Below are 17,400 nucleotides of genomic sequence, written 5' to 3' on the forward strand. Positions count from 1 at the left end.
TTGTACAGAAATATTATTGGGCCCGATCTCACTTTGGATGTTTTGCATTTTGGGTCATTCTATCGACTTTATATTGATTTTCTTAATATATGTAAAAGTCTGGTCCGGTCGCACACTTTTCTTTGGGGTATTTTTTTCTTCTACGATCATGTGAGACAAATAATCTCACAGAGAGACATATTTAACGCAATGAGGATTTATGGCGTATACCACGGATATTTACGTTGGATCTATTATACAGTCTTTTTTGCCTTACCTTGCGTGTGTGGAGCGTTTTATGTTTAATACCCTGAAGGCTCTTATGGTTATGAACGGAGAATGGGGATAGGATATCAGGAGATGATTGATAGTCTATTTTTTTTGGGATGGTTAGCGGGTTGAAAGGTTGAGTGTTTGATGGCATAGTAGATAGCGGAATAAAATGATTTTTTAATATAGCCTCTGGGCAGTGATGACATGATATTGATTTGTTGTGAAATTTCTGAACACGCTCTTTTTGAGAGAGTTGTGGAGGGCTGGAGAGAGTTGACGGAGAAGGTATTGGGGCAATGCTGCAGGAGGTAGCTCTTGGGGAACATACGGTGTGCTGTCGTAGAGTGCCGTCGTAGGACCCTGTCGAGAAGAGGCGTCGGAGAGGATTTTTCAAACAAAAAATAATTCTCACGTCCAAGAAAGCCCTTACTCGCGTAAATGGATGCACATCAAAATTACCAAGATACCACGCCATCTCGTTCTGGGAATTCGTGGTGTGAGTTCTCGATCGAACGGGTCTGGGTGAAACGGGATGATGATGATTTTTTTTGGGCTCATTATTGGATGGGTGGATTGGTAGGTGGACGGATGGATAGGTAGAAGTATATTGAGCACTGGGTATATTTTCTCTCTGCTTTCCTGTGCATGTGCGTTTACTAGGCGATATTGAGTAAGTGCACAAGGTGCCAAGTGGCCTGTTGCGTATGAAATTTATGCTGCGTTGATAGTTATTGCGATGTGAGATTTGATGGATTCGCGATATTTCCATGGGTGTGAATTTGAGGATTCGATACCCGGATTCGAATGGAGAATATTTCAGTCGGATTGTATCTGCGATAGAATTGGAATGGATGATGGGAGTTGAATTGGGAAGTTTTCGAATTTTGTTGTGCGTATTAGGTATGACGCTGTGCTTTCAACAGAGTGGAGTCGATTTTGATAATGGTGTGTGTGTATCTTTTACCAGTGCATCGCGTTCATGTGCTGTTTCGGAGTCGGAAAAGATCATAGATTGTTTGTTTTGGGAATTGAAGAATGTTATGCAGTTTATGAGCACTCACATAGATTTGAATGATTAACTTATCGAGCGTGCGTGTGCGAAATTTTAGCTTTCGTGACGACCATTCCCGCGTGTATTATCTTTCATCTGCACCTGAGTTGATATTTCATTTCTCCGTACTCTGTATCCTCATCGTTTTTGTCAGCAGGGTTAGCATTGACATTATCATCATCATTTATTTCCACCACATAACTCTGAGAACCTTGTGACCGAGATTTAGTATCAAATTCTCGATCGCATGAGCTGGAACCTAGCTCAAAGCCTACTTGACCATTTTCATGCTTGACGCCAATGTTCGAATATTTTCCAATACTCATATATAGTCCCGCTGTCTAAATTTGTATATGTTTTCACTGCAGTTGTACTGCGGCTCGCATGCATAGTAACGGTCTTCTCCAAACGTCAGACAATTCTTCAAGAAGATCTATAATATTCAGTGGGAGAAAATTAGTAGGACTTAATGAAGAAAAGCACTTCTCTAGACTAAAAAACAGATCTGGAGTATGTGGGGAAGTTTAGTTGAGATTGGGATTCGGGAGAATGAGATGATGATGCCTAGATACTGTTTCAGGAAGTTCTGAAAATGTTTTTTGGGGAAAGAACAAATGGCACAAAGTACGTTTATCCGAAGTCTATCAATAATCTAGTAATAAACAATGGAAATATATCACAAGTCATCGCAAATCCAATGTTTGGAACTCCTCCCACTTACTGTCCTACTCATCTCGAAATGTTATTTCCCATGTGAATATGTTAAATGCCCAGGCGCTTACGACGATCATCAGATTTCCAATCCAGATAATGCTTGACTGTAGCTACATTTTGTGAAATTTATGCTGTCCATGCTTCTCGCGCGAAATATAAATACGAAGAATTTCATTCGTGATGCGAGCTTTTCTTAAGTCATCGCTGTGCATGTGTAATATTACTGCTATGAATCTATGGTTTTATTCCTAATGAAGAGAGTCGAAGTGCAATTCGTATACGGCTTCCCTCTTGGAGACCATAGCCCATAGACAAAAAATCCTTCCCTTGAATGAGCAGATTGTCTAAAAGATATATATTTCTTGAAGACTGGAGAACAAATAGAAGAAATGTAGTAGATTTCTATTTCATCCAGAAGCCTAGTTATAGCCAAGGCAACCCTATTCAAATACATTAGCCCGGTCCGGAAGTTCCGGATATAAGCTTACTATATTACTCTTTTCTTCAAAAATCTCCCTACAAACGTCTCTTTCTCATATAGATAACTCAAATCAAATATTTTCAGAGTTAGTGTAGTGGTATATAATTTGTCTCGGCAAGATAATCGTTAATGGGATTCTCAGTAACATTATTACAAAAATTTCATTCAGGTGACCGCGGGTACGAGTCTTGGATTTGGAAACTTATATTAAGCATTTTTTTTTCTCATTAAACTGATAATAATGTCTATGTAAAGAGTAATATGCATTTTTAATTTTGTACCCATCCATCCCCCTACGATTTTTTTCGAAATCGTTAATTACATACGAGAAACCTGAAAATCTTCGCAATAAATTACACAAGAAGTTCAAAAGAAAAAACCCCATATACTACAAACTCCCATAGTGACTCCACCGCTCCCTTCTTTCCCAAATCTCAAGTCTCTCATTGGAGTTTTTCGAGCTCTGATGGTCATGCTACCTCAGATTACTCGTCTAATACAGTTAGATTATTAACCCCTGTCGGATTTTTTTGCCGAGCCCCTTTAGCGCTATACTTCTTGGCGTCATCGATTTGATATGTAGGTAGGTAGGTATTCTGTGGAATGATTTGAATAATCGATGATTCATGAGTTATTTGATTTGGAGTTTGAAAATTGTTGTATGTAACTTGTTTACCGGTGCAAGCCCTTGATCTTCCTCAATTGTCCTCAATTATTCTTTATTTTTCTGGGGCGTGAATGTTTGTTGGAAAATAGTAGTGATCATTTATAATATTTAATGAGATTGCATTATGGACATCAGGGTAGTAGGTTGGAAATAAACTTTTACGGCCTAGGAGTGGTCCTTCTCGATTGTGTTTTTCCGCTTGTCTTACTATATCAAGGTTAGATTGTCCTAATAGAAGTTACTTTCCTCTTGAATTTTTCGACACCCCACTCAAGAACCAGTCATTCCTTGGTGTTCTTTCCGTTTTGTTCAGTTTGTTCATTTTGTTCGTTTTGTTCATTTTGAACAAAATGCAATTTCTGTCCTACCTCGAAGGAAACTTTTTGCAGCTCTGTGAACGGAAGATGAATGTTCAGTTCGTGATCTAGGAGAGAATTGTAGGATCTTTTTGAGCCGTGGGAAATTCATAGGCATTTTTTGTACAGACTTGATTGAGAAATATAACTTAATAGATTCACGCCTTTCATGCTTCCCTTCTATTGTGGACTTGTAATTAAAAGTTTGATCGTGTATCAGGGGTTTAGAGCCCGGTATTGCGTGGGTGTTATTCATCAAACCTTTCATATATACAGTATAGTTACAATAATATTATTCCAGTACTTTCTCGTAGACATTGTTCGTTCATGATTGATATGTGCCTACCTGCTACGTGTTCCCATGTGTGCCTGCTTGTACTTTAACTCGACATGTACTTTCCCATTCCGTATATCGTTATGCCATACATCAACTCCATCCGAGATGAAGATTCCTGTGCCATTTATTTTCAAAACAGTAAAGTGTATTTTATTATTCTATGCGTCTAATTGTGCATTCTAATCGCATAGTTGAAAAAGTTAGATGCAGTTATCTAATAAGAGGTAGAAGAAAATGTAGGCAACGAAGTCACGAGCCAAAGCATTGAGCAATGGGTTATATATCTGAGTAAAACACCCCCTTTAACAAACAAGAGATAAGGTGGTGGAGTGCTGGTCCAATTGGCTAGCCTGGGCTCTCTTCAAACTCGGAGTTATCAGACTCTTTCTTTTTTGTGTTTTTTGGTTTTAAAGTAGTCGATTGGAAAAGGTAAATATCTCAATAACACACCCCTTTCAACAAACAAGAGATACGGTGGTGGAGTGCTGGTTCAATTGGCTAGCCTGGGCTCTCTTCAAACTCGGAGTTGTTAGACTCTTCTTTTTTCGGTGTTTTTTTAGCTACCAAGATAGAAAAGCTATATACCTGAATAGTGTACCTCCTTCAACAAAAAATAGATATGGTGGTGGAGTGCTGGCCTAACTGGCTAGCCTGGGCTCTCTTCAACTCGGAGTTGTAATGACTCTTCTTTTTTTGGTCTTTTTGAAGGTGCCAAGGAGATCTGCCGCTATGTGAGTAGTCTGGTGGATTCATATGTCTTGACAGACTTTGGAACTGGTTATTTGCAAGCTTTTGGTACTTCATGAGGGATAGAAATTTATGGTAATCGTGAAATGGTTAATTCGAAAGTGTTGGCCGTTAAAAGAATAGTCGGGAAGATTTGTAGCAGCTTGAGTTTCTTCTCTGAATAGCTTTTATATTGGTTGATTTTTACAGAGAGAAGGTACCATCCGGTTCAATCAGCAAGCTGTAACATTCCTTCTCTATTTGTCACCTCCATGTATTCTAAAGTATCTCAATTAGGCACAACATCGCTGTTCATGGTTTCGTTCTCATGTGTACCCCAATGATATTTACAAATTCATTCTGTTCAAGTCTCGGTAACGAGTTGATGCAAATACATTCATGATTTAACTATTTTAAATTGTACCTGTTCTCTCTTTTCAATATACCTTAACAAACGATATGCTTCATCATTCTAAAGTCCACTCAGTGATCAATCAGCCTCGTGATGAGGAAGCATTGCCCCTAAGACAATAGCACTAGCACTAGACTTTCAACCCCCCAGCAGCAGCCGATTCCCTCCGATCAAGTATATATATCTCGATACAACAAACACACACTGTCGGATTAGTGTAGTGGTAACATAACTCGGGTTCATGGAACGGGTAGAAGTACATACATGGCACGGACGAACGTCTGTATTCAATATATTTCTACTCGTTCCAATCGAGTAGCCCCAGGTTCGAATCCCGGATCCGGTAATTTTTTTACATTTCCTATCTATCTATTTATCTGAAGAAGAGTTTTGAGAAGAGTGGGTTTTTTTTTTAGGTAGCTTTTGAGGGGATTGGGGAAGATTGGGGGGTGGATGGAGAATTTCAGTTAGTGTGGTGAAGGGATGGAGTTTTTCCCGCGGGGGTGATGTATAAGCAAATTGAATGCTAAGCGAATTTAAGAAGCTTGAGTTTTCTTGGCATTCAAATGGACAGATATTGCTAATGAGAATTTGCATTTCTTTCTGAAAAGAAGAGCTTCTATTTTTCATGAATATCGGCTATGAAAGAGACCAGAATCATGAAACGTTTCCCAGTACACATCAAAAGTACAGTCACCTACAGAGATGACCTCAGCATTTCACTTAGCATTTCACTGGGTTAGACCATTTTCATGGTTATGAATCTTTGCGTTGACCTATTTACACATATTACATATTGGAGCCGATCATAAGTAGAGTCTTGAACGTGATTTCTTAAATTCGGTATACATACATAGAATGAAAGCAACTCAAAGAAGGGGTCTAGTCAAGCTCACACCATCCTTATTTCTCAAATTTCACTGATCTTCAAGTATCCTGTCTTCTCTGAGGGCGCAGTTTATAGACGCCCAGCTCCAATAAAGTTTTCTTCACGACTGCTTTAATCAATCAATCACAAAAGCACATTGCACACTACACATCCACAGATATCACAAGATTTCTTAAAAAAAATTTATAAATTACATCGAAGCCAGACTGCAAAGCGTTGAATACTACATCATTGTACAGATACCAAATCTTAAAAAATAACAATCCTATATTATCATAGACAAAAAAACAGCATTTCCCATGAACGATTCCGTCATGTAAATCTTCAAAGTACAATACCAAATAGTATTATTATTCGCTGTTACAAAAATTAATCTAAGAGTCCCGGCCCCTTCACTCGCTTAGCCCCTGTCCCTGTACATACATACATACCATACAGCATCATAAAAAACCCGAATAAAATCTATAGAAAATATAAATTCTATGATTCCGTTGTTCTGGAATCAAACATCTCGACAATCTGAAGCACCTTGACAACCTATACCAACTACCAAAACCCAAGTGCAAAACTATTCCCCTATTCAGTATCTATCTATCCCAGCAAATCCCCACGACATGCAATAAATAATATCTCATCACACATACATGTATACATATAATGCAGATCACATCACATCACATCATAAAACCCAACCCAACCGATCCCCTTCAACCAACTACCATCTTCCCGAATCCATACTTCGGCATCTTATCTGATCCGAGATACGATAAAAATGCACTTGACCCCAACCCCTGTATATATCTGTCAACTTATTCTCCTTTTAGTTTACGATTCCAACAGTGTTGATATCCAGAGTATTATGATTGTAGTATCTGAGTTCCGGATTTATCTAATTGAATCGTCCTAGCTGGAAGATTTTCGAAGAGGTTCTTGTTTGTAAGTGCAGTACTCGTATATATGATTGTATGGATATTTTCTGGTATAGATAATCTCTACCTAAATTAAATTCCCGCGGGCAAGAAAGTGATAGCGCATTATGTATTATTTGGAACAGAATATACAACTTTTTAACAATCAACGCAATGATCTCCAGATATCCCTTGAAAAACTATTATTCCTTTTCTTTCATATCAAATCCATGCCTTTATCTCTCCTCCTCTTCTCCCTCGCTCTCTCCCTCCGCCACAAACTCTACCCATTCCTCCATCCATTTCCCCATCTACTTCCCCTCACAGTCTCCACACCACATCTTCGGACTCACATTCCAAGCCCGCTCAATCAAATCCGCATAGATTCCTCCACGCCTCCACACCTCCCTCCTCATCCAAATTCCCACCTCCAAATTCCCACCTCCCCACAAGCTAGTCAAAAGCCCAACCAACTTCACAGCCAGATTGTTTCCCAATGGGTATCACCATCAACCCTATCCTTCTCATTCTTCAATCTCAAACTATCCATCCAAATTCTCAGCTCTACCATCTCCAGCAATTTTCCCTCGGAAATAGCACATAAAATATGCTCCAAGTCACGCAATACAAATCCGGAAGATTAAACACCCGCTCATCTTCTTCAATTTCTTCTACTGCTGCGATGGGAGAGATGAATAAAAAGTGTACTATAAAAGTAATAGAGGCAGCTAGATTTAATAAATTAACAAGTCCTACAAATCGTGGACGGAATGCTAAAAGTGTCAGGTTAAAATTCACAGGGCAGGTAGTATAGAATCTAGATAACAACATCAATATTTTCCCCAACTGAGTGACTTGTATAGATATATATTCATCTATACCAAATAATAATAATTCAAGAACTACTTTGATAAAGATGCGCGATTATCTAGCTGAGTCGAAGCAAATCCAGAGGTTGTAGAAATCCTGTATTAATTACTTAGCTTTCCACCATCTTCTCCACAGTTCAAGTAGAAGATATATGCGATCCCATTACAATTAAGTAAGGCTTGTAATATAATACAAACCTATAGTACCTATCTATAGACCCAGTGAGAAGGATATATATTGATAAAATTCGATACTTGACTTGTATACCCGGCTTGCTTGTTAGGTAGATACTAGTATAATTTTAATTCATTCACAATAGGTAGTGAGTAGAGCATCTAATGGCATCATGAAGTGAGGAAATGTGTTTACAGCATCAAGGAAAACATTAGTAGGGAGTGGGACGAGATGGTATTTGAAGAATCAAAGTCTGACATTTCAGGTGATCAAACGAGGCAGTGTGCGGCTGGACTGTTGCGAGGTGAAGTGGAAATAGCAAATGATCATACGAACCGGGTAGCTACTTTGACTGGAGCAGGATCTAGAGCTGATGAGCTGATGTCGTTTGTGTGAATATAAGCCAAAAGCTTAGGATGAGCTTCATATTTACCAAGATTACCGAATTGTTCTACTAATAATTAAGCCAGACCGTCAATTATGCTTGCTAGTTTTGTATAGATAATGACTATTACACTATGTTCGTTTATTTACTTTATAATTGTTATTTAATATTTTGTGTACAAGTCGTTCGACAATATCTGGTGCTAGAGCACTTTGCCATTGTGCGACTTGCTGTGTCCTGACCATAATGCAAACTTGGGCTGAAGACATGCTTTTTGAAAGTCCTAAAAGAGACATCGGAGAAGATGTTGAAACCGAAAAAAAGCATTGCTACCTCTAGGTGGGTGAAATTGGCTTGAAGAAAACTGATATCTTAATTCTTTCGCTGTGTGCCTTCGAAATTTCATTCAAGATAATTACCATGATGTCTAAAGTTGCCTGTCTATATCGTTTTCAATGCGATCAAAGCATTATATTGACAGCGAGATAAACAAGACATTGAATCTCGGGATGATCGAGGCTGGTTCGAGAGTAAATAAGTAAGAAACCTGCTCAAAATCAATGGCTTTATAAGAGTCCCAACTATTGGGCTTGATCTACTGAGCCCTGGCAATAAGAAAGATTCGAAAAGCAAGCAGTTTTTGGACGGGATATCTTTCCCCATCCTCAAGTACTCCAAGAATATGCATATCACGTAAGTCTCTCCGCACTTGTGAGTTGTTGGGATTGCTCTTGTACAATTGGCGCTTCGATGCTCGAGCTGCTCGGTAGTTAACAGACACAAGCTCAAAGTCAGATTTCAGTAATTGCCCTTTCATTAAGACTCTTTGAGAAGTAGATGCTTCATCTGAGTAGATTGAATTCTTGACGAGGAAATCAAGCTGAGACGTTTAATTGGGCCAGGCAATTCAGAGCGATACAAATGGTGATGTTTTGTCACTTGCTTTGCTTGGCAGAGAGAGACCCCACCAGAAAGGGGAATCAAAAATAGTCATTGGGAGCTGGTGTATCAAGTACTCCCCGGGAGCAACTGACGATATATAGATGAGGAAGCAGTGGTAGAATGCCCCCCCACATTACTCCAACTTGTGTATCTTTACGAGTAAGGTAAGGTCATATTCGCGTGCACTTGGATTGGTGAAATACTCGCGTAGCTTGCCTTGGCTTGAGTATTCGCCATGATATTCCTTGTTGCATTCTTACACCTTGTCTTGCTTTGTGATATTTTGCTTTCCTTTTCCCATTGGAGTCTTGGGAATCCATTGAATAGATGAATAGATAGCAGTGGATGAAACTCCCGATGTACGAACATTTGTTGTATTATGCCCGATGAAAATTGGGGGATAATAAATGGACCATTCTGGCGTTGGGGCACCTTATGTAGGTAGTTTCTACCAACGGAGATAGCGGTCTTAAGGCCAAGTTGTGGACATGGGAAAAAGTTAATATTTTCCGAACAGCGGAATGATGGATGCATGACGTCGTCGTTAATTTTCTTTAGAGTTCAACTGCAAGTAAGTTGACGTATATCGATCGGTATGCGTGGTAAGATTTGATCACATAACATGTATGTAAGTAGTACCTAGTCAGCATATAAATTGAAGCAGCAGAACTGAACCGAAAGGTATGAGTCATCGGCGGTTATTAGTAACCAACCCATGGACTGGCTCGAATCGGTTTCTACTAGGTAGGACATCAGCTCGAAAGATCGGTAAGCAACGCGCACACCAATTGGTGCCTTGAAAGCGCGTGGGATGGTAATTTCTTCTCGTCTATCGTGAATCCTCTACCTACCTACATACCAAGAGTCATAAGATAAGATTACCTAATCAGGTAAAAAGGACTGCACTGCGAAATATTCATAAAGGATTACGTAATCTTACTGTCACTGTTGATGTGCACTTGCCATGATCGATATCGATATCGATATCTCACCAGTGACGACCTGCTCGATAGAATCACAAGATGGTGCAAAGCAAGCAAACGCATAAAAGATTGAACATTAAAAACATTAAACATCTCTTCGGCACTTACCGTTAGCCCATTAAGCCCAGACCCTCTTTGGCGGGGTGGCCAAGTCCCAAATGCCAGGCAGCCCAGCCTTACTCAGTGAATGATACTTCTTTATTAGCTTGAGGCTATCATTTATCATTTGACAGTCCACTTATCAACAACCTCAATTCGTATTTCCAATATTTCCTGTCGCAAACATTTTGCAGAGATTTCGATGGAATTCTGTTGATGGCAAGATTACTAAAATTCTTATTTTAATTGTTGGAAATCAAATCATACGCTTGGTGGCGATCATTTTCAAGCTTCTGTACTGATTTGCGCCTGTATCCAAACATCTGGACCGCAGGCAGTGTTTACCCCCCCTTGTGAGTAGTTTGGCACTTCAACGTTTCCGCATTTGCTTTGGTGCAACGACTGACTATTCTTGCAGGATATGCGATTGCTAAGTTGATATCATATACTGTGTGTGATATAATATATCCCTCCTAAACTCTCCGAATCATTCTCTCCACAAATCACGGTACAATATATGATCTTTCGGTCGTCGGCATCCCCGAAAGACGATACTAAATAACTCATATCCCATACCTGCGGGGGGGTTTCCTTAAACATATCAGCTATTAGTTTACGCTTCAGTGGTTAGCAAAGCCTAAGGTAGAGAGACAACGTCATTAGAGCTACCTATTCTTTATTATTCGACTTTCGCGCTACCGATCGTTTGTCATCCTCGAGCACATCAGTAATACTCGTTGTTGGATCTGGACCGAAGGTTGCTGTTTATACTTTGGGTGGGTAATCTTTGTTTTCGGGGAAAGTGCGTGAGAACTCAGGGGCGATTGTGAACACTCTATAGGGTCTGGTAGATTATTGGCAGGAAAAGAATATCGGTGGAGACCTGGATTCAAGGAAGACCATACTTTCGAATTTGCCATCTTACACCTTGATAAGAAGGGAAGTTCAAGTCACTTTGCCCTGTCATTGTAAGCCATCAAGCGCCAAAGCTAGACTCTTGGAAAGGGGGCACCAATTTATATGTGAGGTTGTAGTGCAGTCAAACACTGCCGAGTGGACAAAAAGCTGTTTGTCACCTGCTTCTATACCTCTATCTCCCCACTCGTCGCCAATAGGGTCCGTTCGTTCTCTTCTCCAACGAGCTAACGGGCTACTTCACCTATCAAATTAGGAGCTGATCGTCTCGGCGCAAGGCACATCGCCTCCTTGTACTATCTTTCTCATTGGTCCTTTGCATCAAGAAATCCCGGCTTACGCCCACCGACTCTCTGGTGGTGAGATATTGGTAAAAGAAATAAAACTTTATTCGGACAGGGTCCATTCCTGTGAGCTTATGAGTAAAACATAACCTTAGCCCGGGCTTGCTTTTCGATTTCTCCTCACAAATCAATAATAATTTATCATCATGACTCCCACGCCCCCTTCTACTACCTCTTCAAGCGCCGGAGCTCACTCTCCAGAAGAGCAATACCGGGTGGTAAGAAAGAGAAATAGAGTTCCTCTGTCATGTGGGCCTTGTCGGCACAGAAAGTGAGTCCACTACGTTCTATTCTGTCAAAATCTAGGCCCTCCAGCACGCATGTACTAATCCTTCTTACGAAACAGGTTGAAATGTAATAGGTCGCATCCATGTGAGAACTGTACGAGGAGAGGTGACGCCTCCTCGTGCTCATATGCTGCACCAGGAACACGAAAGAAGACTCAAAGTCAAGGCTCAACCAGTCCTGATGATATGCAAAATCGTATTGACCGTTTAGAAGGTTTAGTCTTATCACTGATGACAAATGGTGCTTCATCTGCAGGTCCAGCCGCCGCCGCTGCCGCCATTAACCGTTCTCAGAGCGATAGTGCGGGTTCATCCTTTCCACCCGATTTAGACCGAGACGACGATGATATGATCAAAGAAGAGGGTGATGGAGATAGTGATGTGGATGGTGTTGCTGACTCACTAGGTATTATGAAAGTTGATGCCGATAAAGGAAAAACAACATATATAGGAGAATCACATTGGCATTTAGTCTTAAAAGATGTATGTTGTGGCCTTCATTTCTTTCTTCTCTGCGTGCTTTTATCACGAACTCTCTGGATCAATGTATATCTGCAAATATGCAAGTCGCTAGAGTGACCTCTCCCGGTTGAATACTCGGACAAGATGACTTTAGGCATATGGAAATGTCGAGCAGTTTCTTTAATACTCGTCTTTCGTTCATGCTCTTTGCAGGCCTAGTATGGATCAGAATTCGTTACTAATTTGTCAAAAAGATCGCAGAAGTCAAAACCTATTTCAATAACCATAAAAAGGAACTCGAAAATAACTACGAAAAAATTAGATCTCAAAAGTCGTCTGCCAGTGATGGTCCGGCCTTTCTATTCGGTGCCCATACACCGGCTACAGATGAAGACCTTCGAATGGCAGTTCCTACAAAACCGGAAGTTGATAAACTCGTCACCAGGTCTGTTTCATAGCCATAACAATAGAAAGAAAGATCAACTAATTGTTTATCAGATATTTTAACACATACGACCCAGCTATACATATCATACACTCCCCGACTTTCCACAAGGAACTGCAAACCCATTGGCAAGATCCCACAAAAACCTCGATAGTATGGCTAGGCCTATTATATTCAATCCTCTGTTTAGCCATGCAGTCATACCAAAGAATTGGGGATGAACCACCGGAATGGAAAGGTAGAGTACCCACATTTGCTTTTCCTTTGATCGGCTTTTCTTTTAATGTTAACATCAACCTCCTTTCACGATGCTAAATTATTATTTAGGTTGTACTCTCGACAAAGCTGGTGATTTTAGGCAACGCACGGTCCAGTGTCTTGTCAATTCCGATTATACAAAGTCATCATTCTACACGATTGAAACGCTAATCTTATACGTACACGGCGAGTATGCGAGCCGTTGGGATGCTGAAGTGGGACTTTGGCTCATAATCGGCATGATAACTCGATTGTCAATGCGCATGGGCTATCATCGGGATCCAAGCAACTTTCCTGGTATCACCGTCTTCCATGGGGAGATGCGTCGTCGACTATGGGGGTTTGTGCGCGCCATGGATACGATGTTCTCCTTTCAATTGGCACTCCCAAGTATGATACGTGATAGCGACTGTGATACAAAACTTCCTCGCAACATATTTGAGGATGAGTTTGGTCCAGATTCGAAAACATTACCACCCGCGAGACCGAATACTGAGCCTACCCCTGTTTCTTACATGCTCGCCAAGATCAGCATAGCCAATGAATTCAATTGCATACTGGAGGAACTACAAAGTGTCAATCCTAAGAGCATTACATATGATGATATCCTTGCCCGCGATAATAAATTATGGGAATTAAAACGCAATCTTGCTCCCCATCTTCAACTCAGGCCCTTGGAAGAATGTATGCATGATCCTGCGACGCTCTTGATGCATAGGTTCAATGTAGATATTCTATGGCAGAAGACTATGTGTGTTTTACATCGCAAATATCTTGCACGAGCGAGACAAAATTCTCGCTACGATCATTCTCGTCGAGCCTGTGTCAATGCTGCGATGGAAATCCTTCGACATCAACACAAACTTCATCTTGAATCTAAGCCCGGAGGACGATTGCGATCAATGAGATGGGCGATCTCATCTCTAACCAAACACGATTATCTACTGGCCGGCATGATAGTATGCTTGGATCTACATTATGAAACCATTTGTCCGTCGGACAAACATTTCTGGACAACAGAACAGCTTGCCAATATGCTCAAGGCAGTTGAAACTTCCCAAAGTATTTGGAGTGAAACCGTGGAAGAATCGATGGAGTCATTTAAAGCATCTAAAACTCTAAATATTATTCTCGAGAAATTGAAAGCTTCTAGGGACCCGGCCGCCAATACTTCTGCCACACCTATGAATACAGCCGACGCTTTCTCGCAATTCGATGATGAGAACCTCAGGCCTGAACAATCTGCAGCTATGACTCTCGGTATGCTTTCTGGTGGTTTGTCGCCAAATTCGGCAGCGATGCTCAATAGCATGGGCCAATCTTCAGGATACACAAACATGGATTTGAATATGGGCGAATCAGGTGGAAACGGTCTCACCCCTTACCCACTCGACAACAATTTGAACCCTTTTGCCACTTTGAACGCTGGTGCATCTCCCTTCTCCATGTTTGGCAATACTGGTAATGCTCCTGGAATGATGGATCTACCAGCAAATCTCGACTGGGTAAGTTCATGTTTTCAAACTCTTTTGTCCAAATCTTAGATTGAATTAAAATGCTGATTGAGAAATAGGAACAATGGGATCATTACATAGGAAATTCAAATACAATCGATCCCGCATTTCAGTTCTATCCAACCAATTTAGAACCTTCACCACCTGGTGGGGATCAAGGACAAGGACAACAAAATGACCCGTTGAATCCATCTGGTGGTCCTTTCATGGGCGCAAATACTCCTGGTAGATGAAGGTTGAACAAAATGATGTTCTATGATTGTACAAGACAATGTGTGCGTTAGGGGATAACGGAGCAGTGAATGTTATTGAATGATACCACGCGGATTCGACATTCGGCTTTTTGGGAATTTGGGAGTTGCGATGTAATAGGATAAAAACCCCTCTCGACATTTAAAATTAAAAGTCCACTGATTTATATCTTCAATGCAGTCTAATTACATGATGGTTGATTTGATGTGCTGGGATTTATGACTAGCGGTTGTGTATTCTATTGCATCTACTCTATGCTATGCTATCGTATAACATGATATACTCTGATAGATAGGTAATCAACGCACACCTGGCTGCTTGGACAGACTTTCAGATGCTTTCTTGAGATGTGCAGAAAAAGTGTCTTCCTTTGTCTGTGTGGTTGATGAGTTTCGCGATTTTGCTCGTCTTATTTGGGAAATTGGAAGGTGATCAGGTGTGATGGGATCACTCTCCTTGTGGAACTCGGGAGTTGAAGATTTTGGGAGATTGGAGGTTGGAGATTGTTTTGATGATGGGCTGGATTGGATTAGATTGGATGTATGTGGTAATGGGTGTGAGTGATTGAGTGATTGATTTGAGATATGGTTAACATGCCTATACTGATCTTGAGATTATCCGAGTATTGGGATTTGGAAAACCTAGGGACTATATTGATATGTTCAAGTCAATGATAGTTATTGATCTATCATAACTGTAGAATTTCTTAATATATAGGTACCTACATATCTAGATACATGGCGTTATTGTACATAATCATCATCATCATCATCATCATCATCATAATGATGATGTCTAGGTAGGTAGGTATCTAGTAATAATTAAGCGGTATCCCGAACTCTAAGGATCCTCATATATATGGAGTATACGACAAAACGGTAACAAACATTGCTAAGAAGAAGGGTGTCATAGTATAGCTGCTTCGGCCTACTCCTATGGGTTTGGATGTCTCAGTAGTATAGTAAATGGTTGTGGTTTCTGGGGGGAGGGCAGGCTTAGCGAGATGTTCGAATGTTTTTTGAGGGGGGGGTGGGTTGGTGAGAGGAATTTGGGAGAGGTGAGATGGTTGGTGGGGTGAGGCGAGTGAGCGAAGCGAGTGAGGTTTAAGGGGGGTGAATTAGAGGTGGAGAAGTGGGGATGGAGAAAGGAGAATGGAGAATGGAAGGCGGATTTGATTTGCTTGGGGGGATATCTAAACAACACTATCGAGTTTTATTTATTGTTGTCGCAAATTCAAGTTCTACTGCTCTTTCACATTTCTTACGAAGGAGACTGTGAGAATTACGGAATGTGAAGGTTTGTACAGCCAGCCAGTGTAGTCTCATCCTATGAAAATGGTAAATATGTGCTTAGGCTATACTGCTGGACAAATAGACTAGATATTCTGTCCTCATGTTGCGGGGGTTTGAGATATCCATGCGAGTTCTGTTGTTATTGAAAGTTTAATTTCACCATCTACAAATTCTTTGGTCTGTAAGTATCTTTTATCAAGCTCTAATCTTCAGATTATATTTCTCGGACGACGTTTTCGCTCCATCAACATTTTTGTAAGTGGGATACCTACAACAGTAATATAAGCAAAAGCTCTAATTTTCAAGCCTTTTTCTAAACTTGCCAAATCTTCAATGTATTCTTGACCATGTTGCCATAAGACTATGAGTCAATCGACACAAACTCCCTACATTCTTCTACAACCTTCAGCCTGCTGAACTTGCCAAGTTCGTATAGCTGGATATGTGTGAAAGAGTAGAAAGCTATCTCATTTATGAGATCAACATCTATATTGTATATAATATCAGACACTAATTAAGTTCTCGAGTCCCGATATGCATGTATAAAAACTTTAGTTATCCCCGAGGCTTGCTTTCAGCAGAAGTATCATTCAGAATATTACTTGAGCAAGCTGTTCAGGGAATAGCAAGATATCTTCTGCGAGGAAATCGATAACTATTAGGTACCTAGTAGAAACCTTGGGGGTTTGAATGAGAATCTATTACTTACAGCACTATGCCCTTTGATCCTGTGCATCGTCGTCATTTATTCGATTCGAGTCTCGATGTATCAACAAACAAGAGCATTATTAGTGGTGTTTTTACTCTTACTGTCGTATCACAACCACCATCCCCAACGAGAAACTTCTCAAAGTGATCAGACAGATGATTGACCAAGTTTGGATAGGAGACAGTGGTTGGTAATTACCTAATCCATGAAATTCTTTGAGGGAGAAAAGCGTACGTCCCAGCGTAATATATACCGAGCTGTCTACTCCATCTTTCAAGTATTCAAGTATTCAAGTATTCAAGTATTCAAGTATTCAATCTTCTAATAAGAGTATCAAAAAAGTCAATCAATATTATGAGTGTTCACCTGCATGCAACAAATCTCCTGTCACTGAGGGCATGGAAGCCCCATCGCTACCAACCCTATCCTCTATTCTAATATGTTCCCCCATAGAGTCATTTTCGCCCTATCTCCCCCCAAGTTTTAAAGAGTGAAACTTCGCACCTTAGTGCTCTATATATACTTCGTTGGAAAAGGTAAGAAGCTTCAGGTGATACTGATACACATAAATACTACGTACTTCATTATCTACAAGTAAGATTACCATTCTTACTCAGTATATTTCAGGTTCGAATTTATACGTGTGTAGATGAAGCAACGTGAATAAAAGCCATCA

At 40.4% G+C, this 17,400-nt stretch overlaps 1 protein-coding gene across 1 annotated transcript; it reads left to right on the forward strand.

The window, feature by feature from the left end:
* Nucleotides 1-10,190: 10,190 nt before the first annotated feature.
* Nucleotides 10,191-15,445, forward strand: EAF02_008288 (uncharacterized protein). The gene is made up of 7 exons (XM_038904336.1): nt 10,191-10,599; nt 10,665-11,776; nt 11,852-12,275; nt 12,509-12,699; nt 12,753-12,937; nt 13,027-14,462; nt 14,531-15,445. Exons 2-7 carry the CDS (start codon nt 11,652-11,654, stop codon nt 14,702-14,704), a joined length of 2,535 nt encoding a protein of 844 aa, XP_038756058.1. The 5' UTR covers nt 10,191-10,599; nt 10,665-11,651; the 3' UTR covers nt 14,705-15,445.
* The last annotated feature ends 1,955 nt before the right edge of the window (nt 15,446-17,400 follow it).

The sequence above is a fragment of the Botrytis sinoallii genome (genome assembly GCF_014898435.1).
Source record: "Botrytis sinoallii strain Bc 23 chromosome Unknown BSIN_015, whole genome shotgun sequence".
NCBI classification, from domain to species: Eukaryota; Fungi; Ascomycota; class Leotiomycetes; order Helotiales; family Sclerotiniaceae; genus Botrytis; species Botrytis sinoallii.

What these genes read in the sequence shown, in the direction of transcription:
- EAF02_008288 (XM_038904336.1), top strand. Translation starts at nt 11,652, where the DNA reads ATGACTCCCACGCCCCCTTCTACTACCTCTTCAAGCGCCGGAGCTCAC. An exon ending in GTTGATAAACTCGTCACCAG is followed by an intron (nt 12,700 to 12,752) that starts GTCTGTTTCATA and finishes ATTGTTTATCAG; the next exon opens with ATATTTTAACACATACGACC. An exon ending in TACCAGCAAATCTCGACTGG is followed by an intron (nt 14,463 to 14,530) that starts GTAAGTTCATGT and finishes ATTGAGAAATAG; the next exon opens with GAACAATGGGATCATTACAT.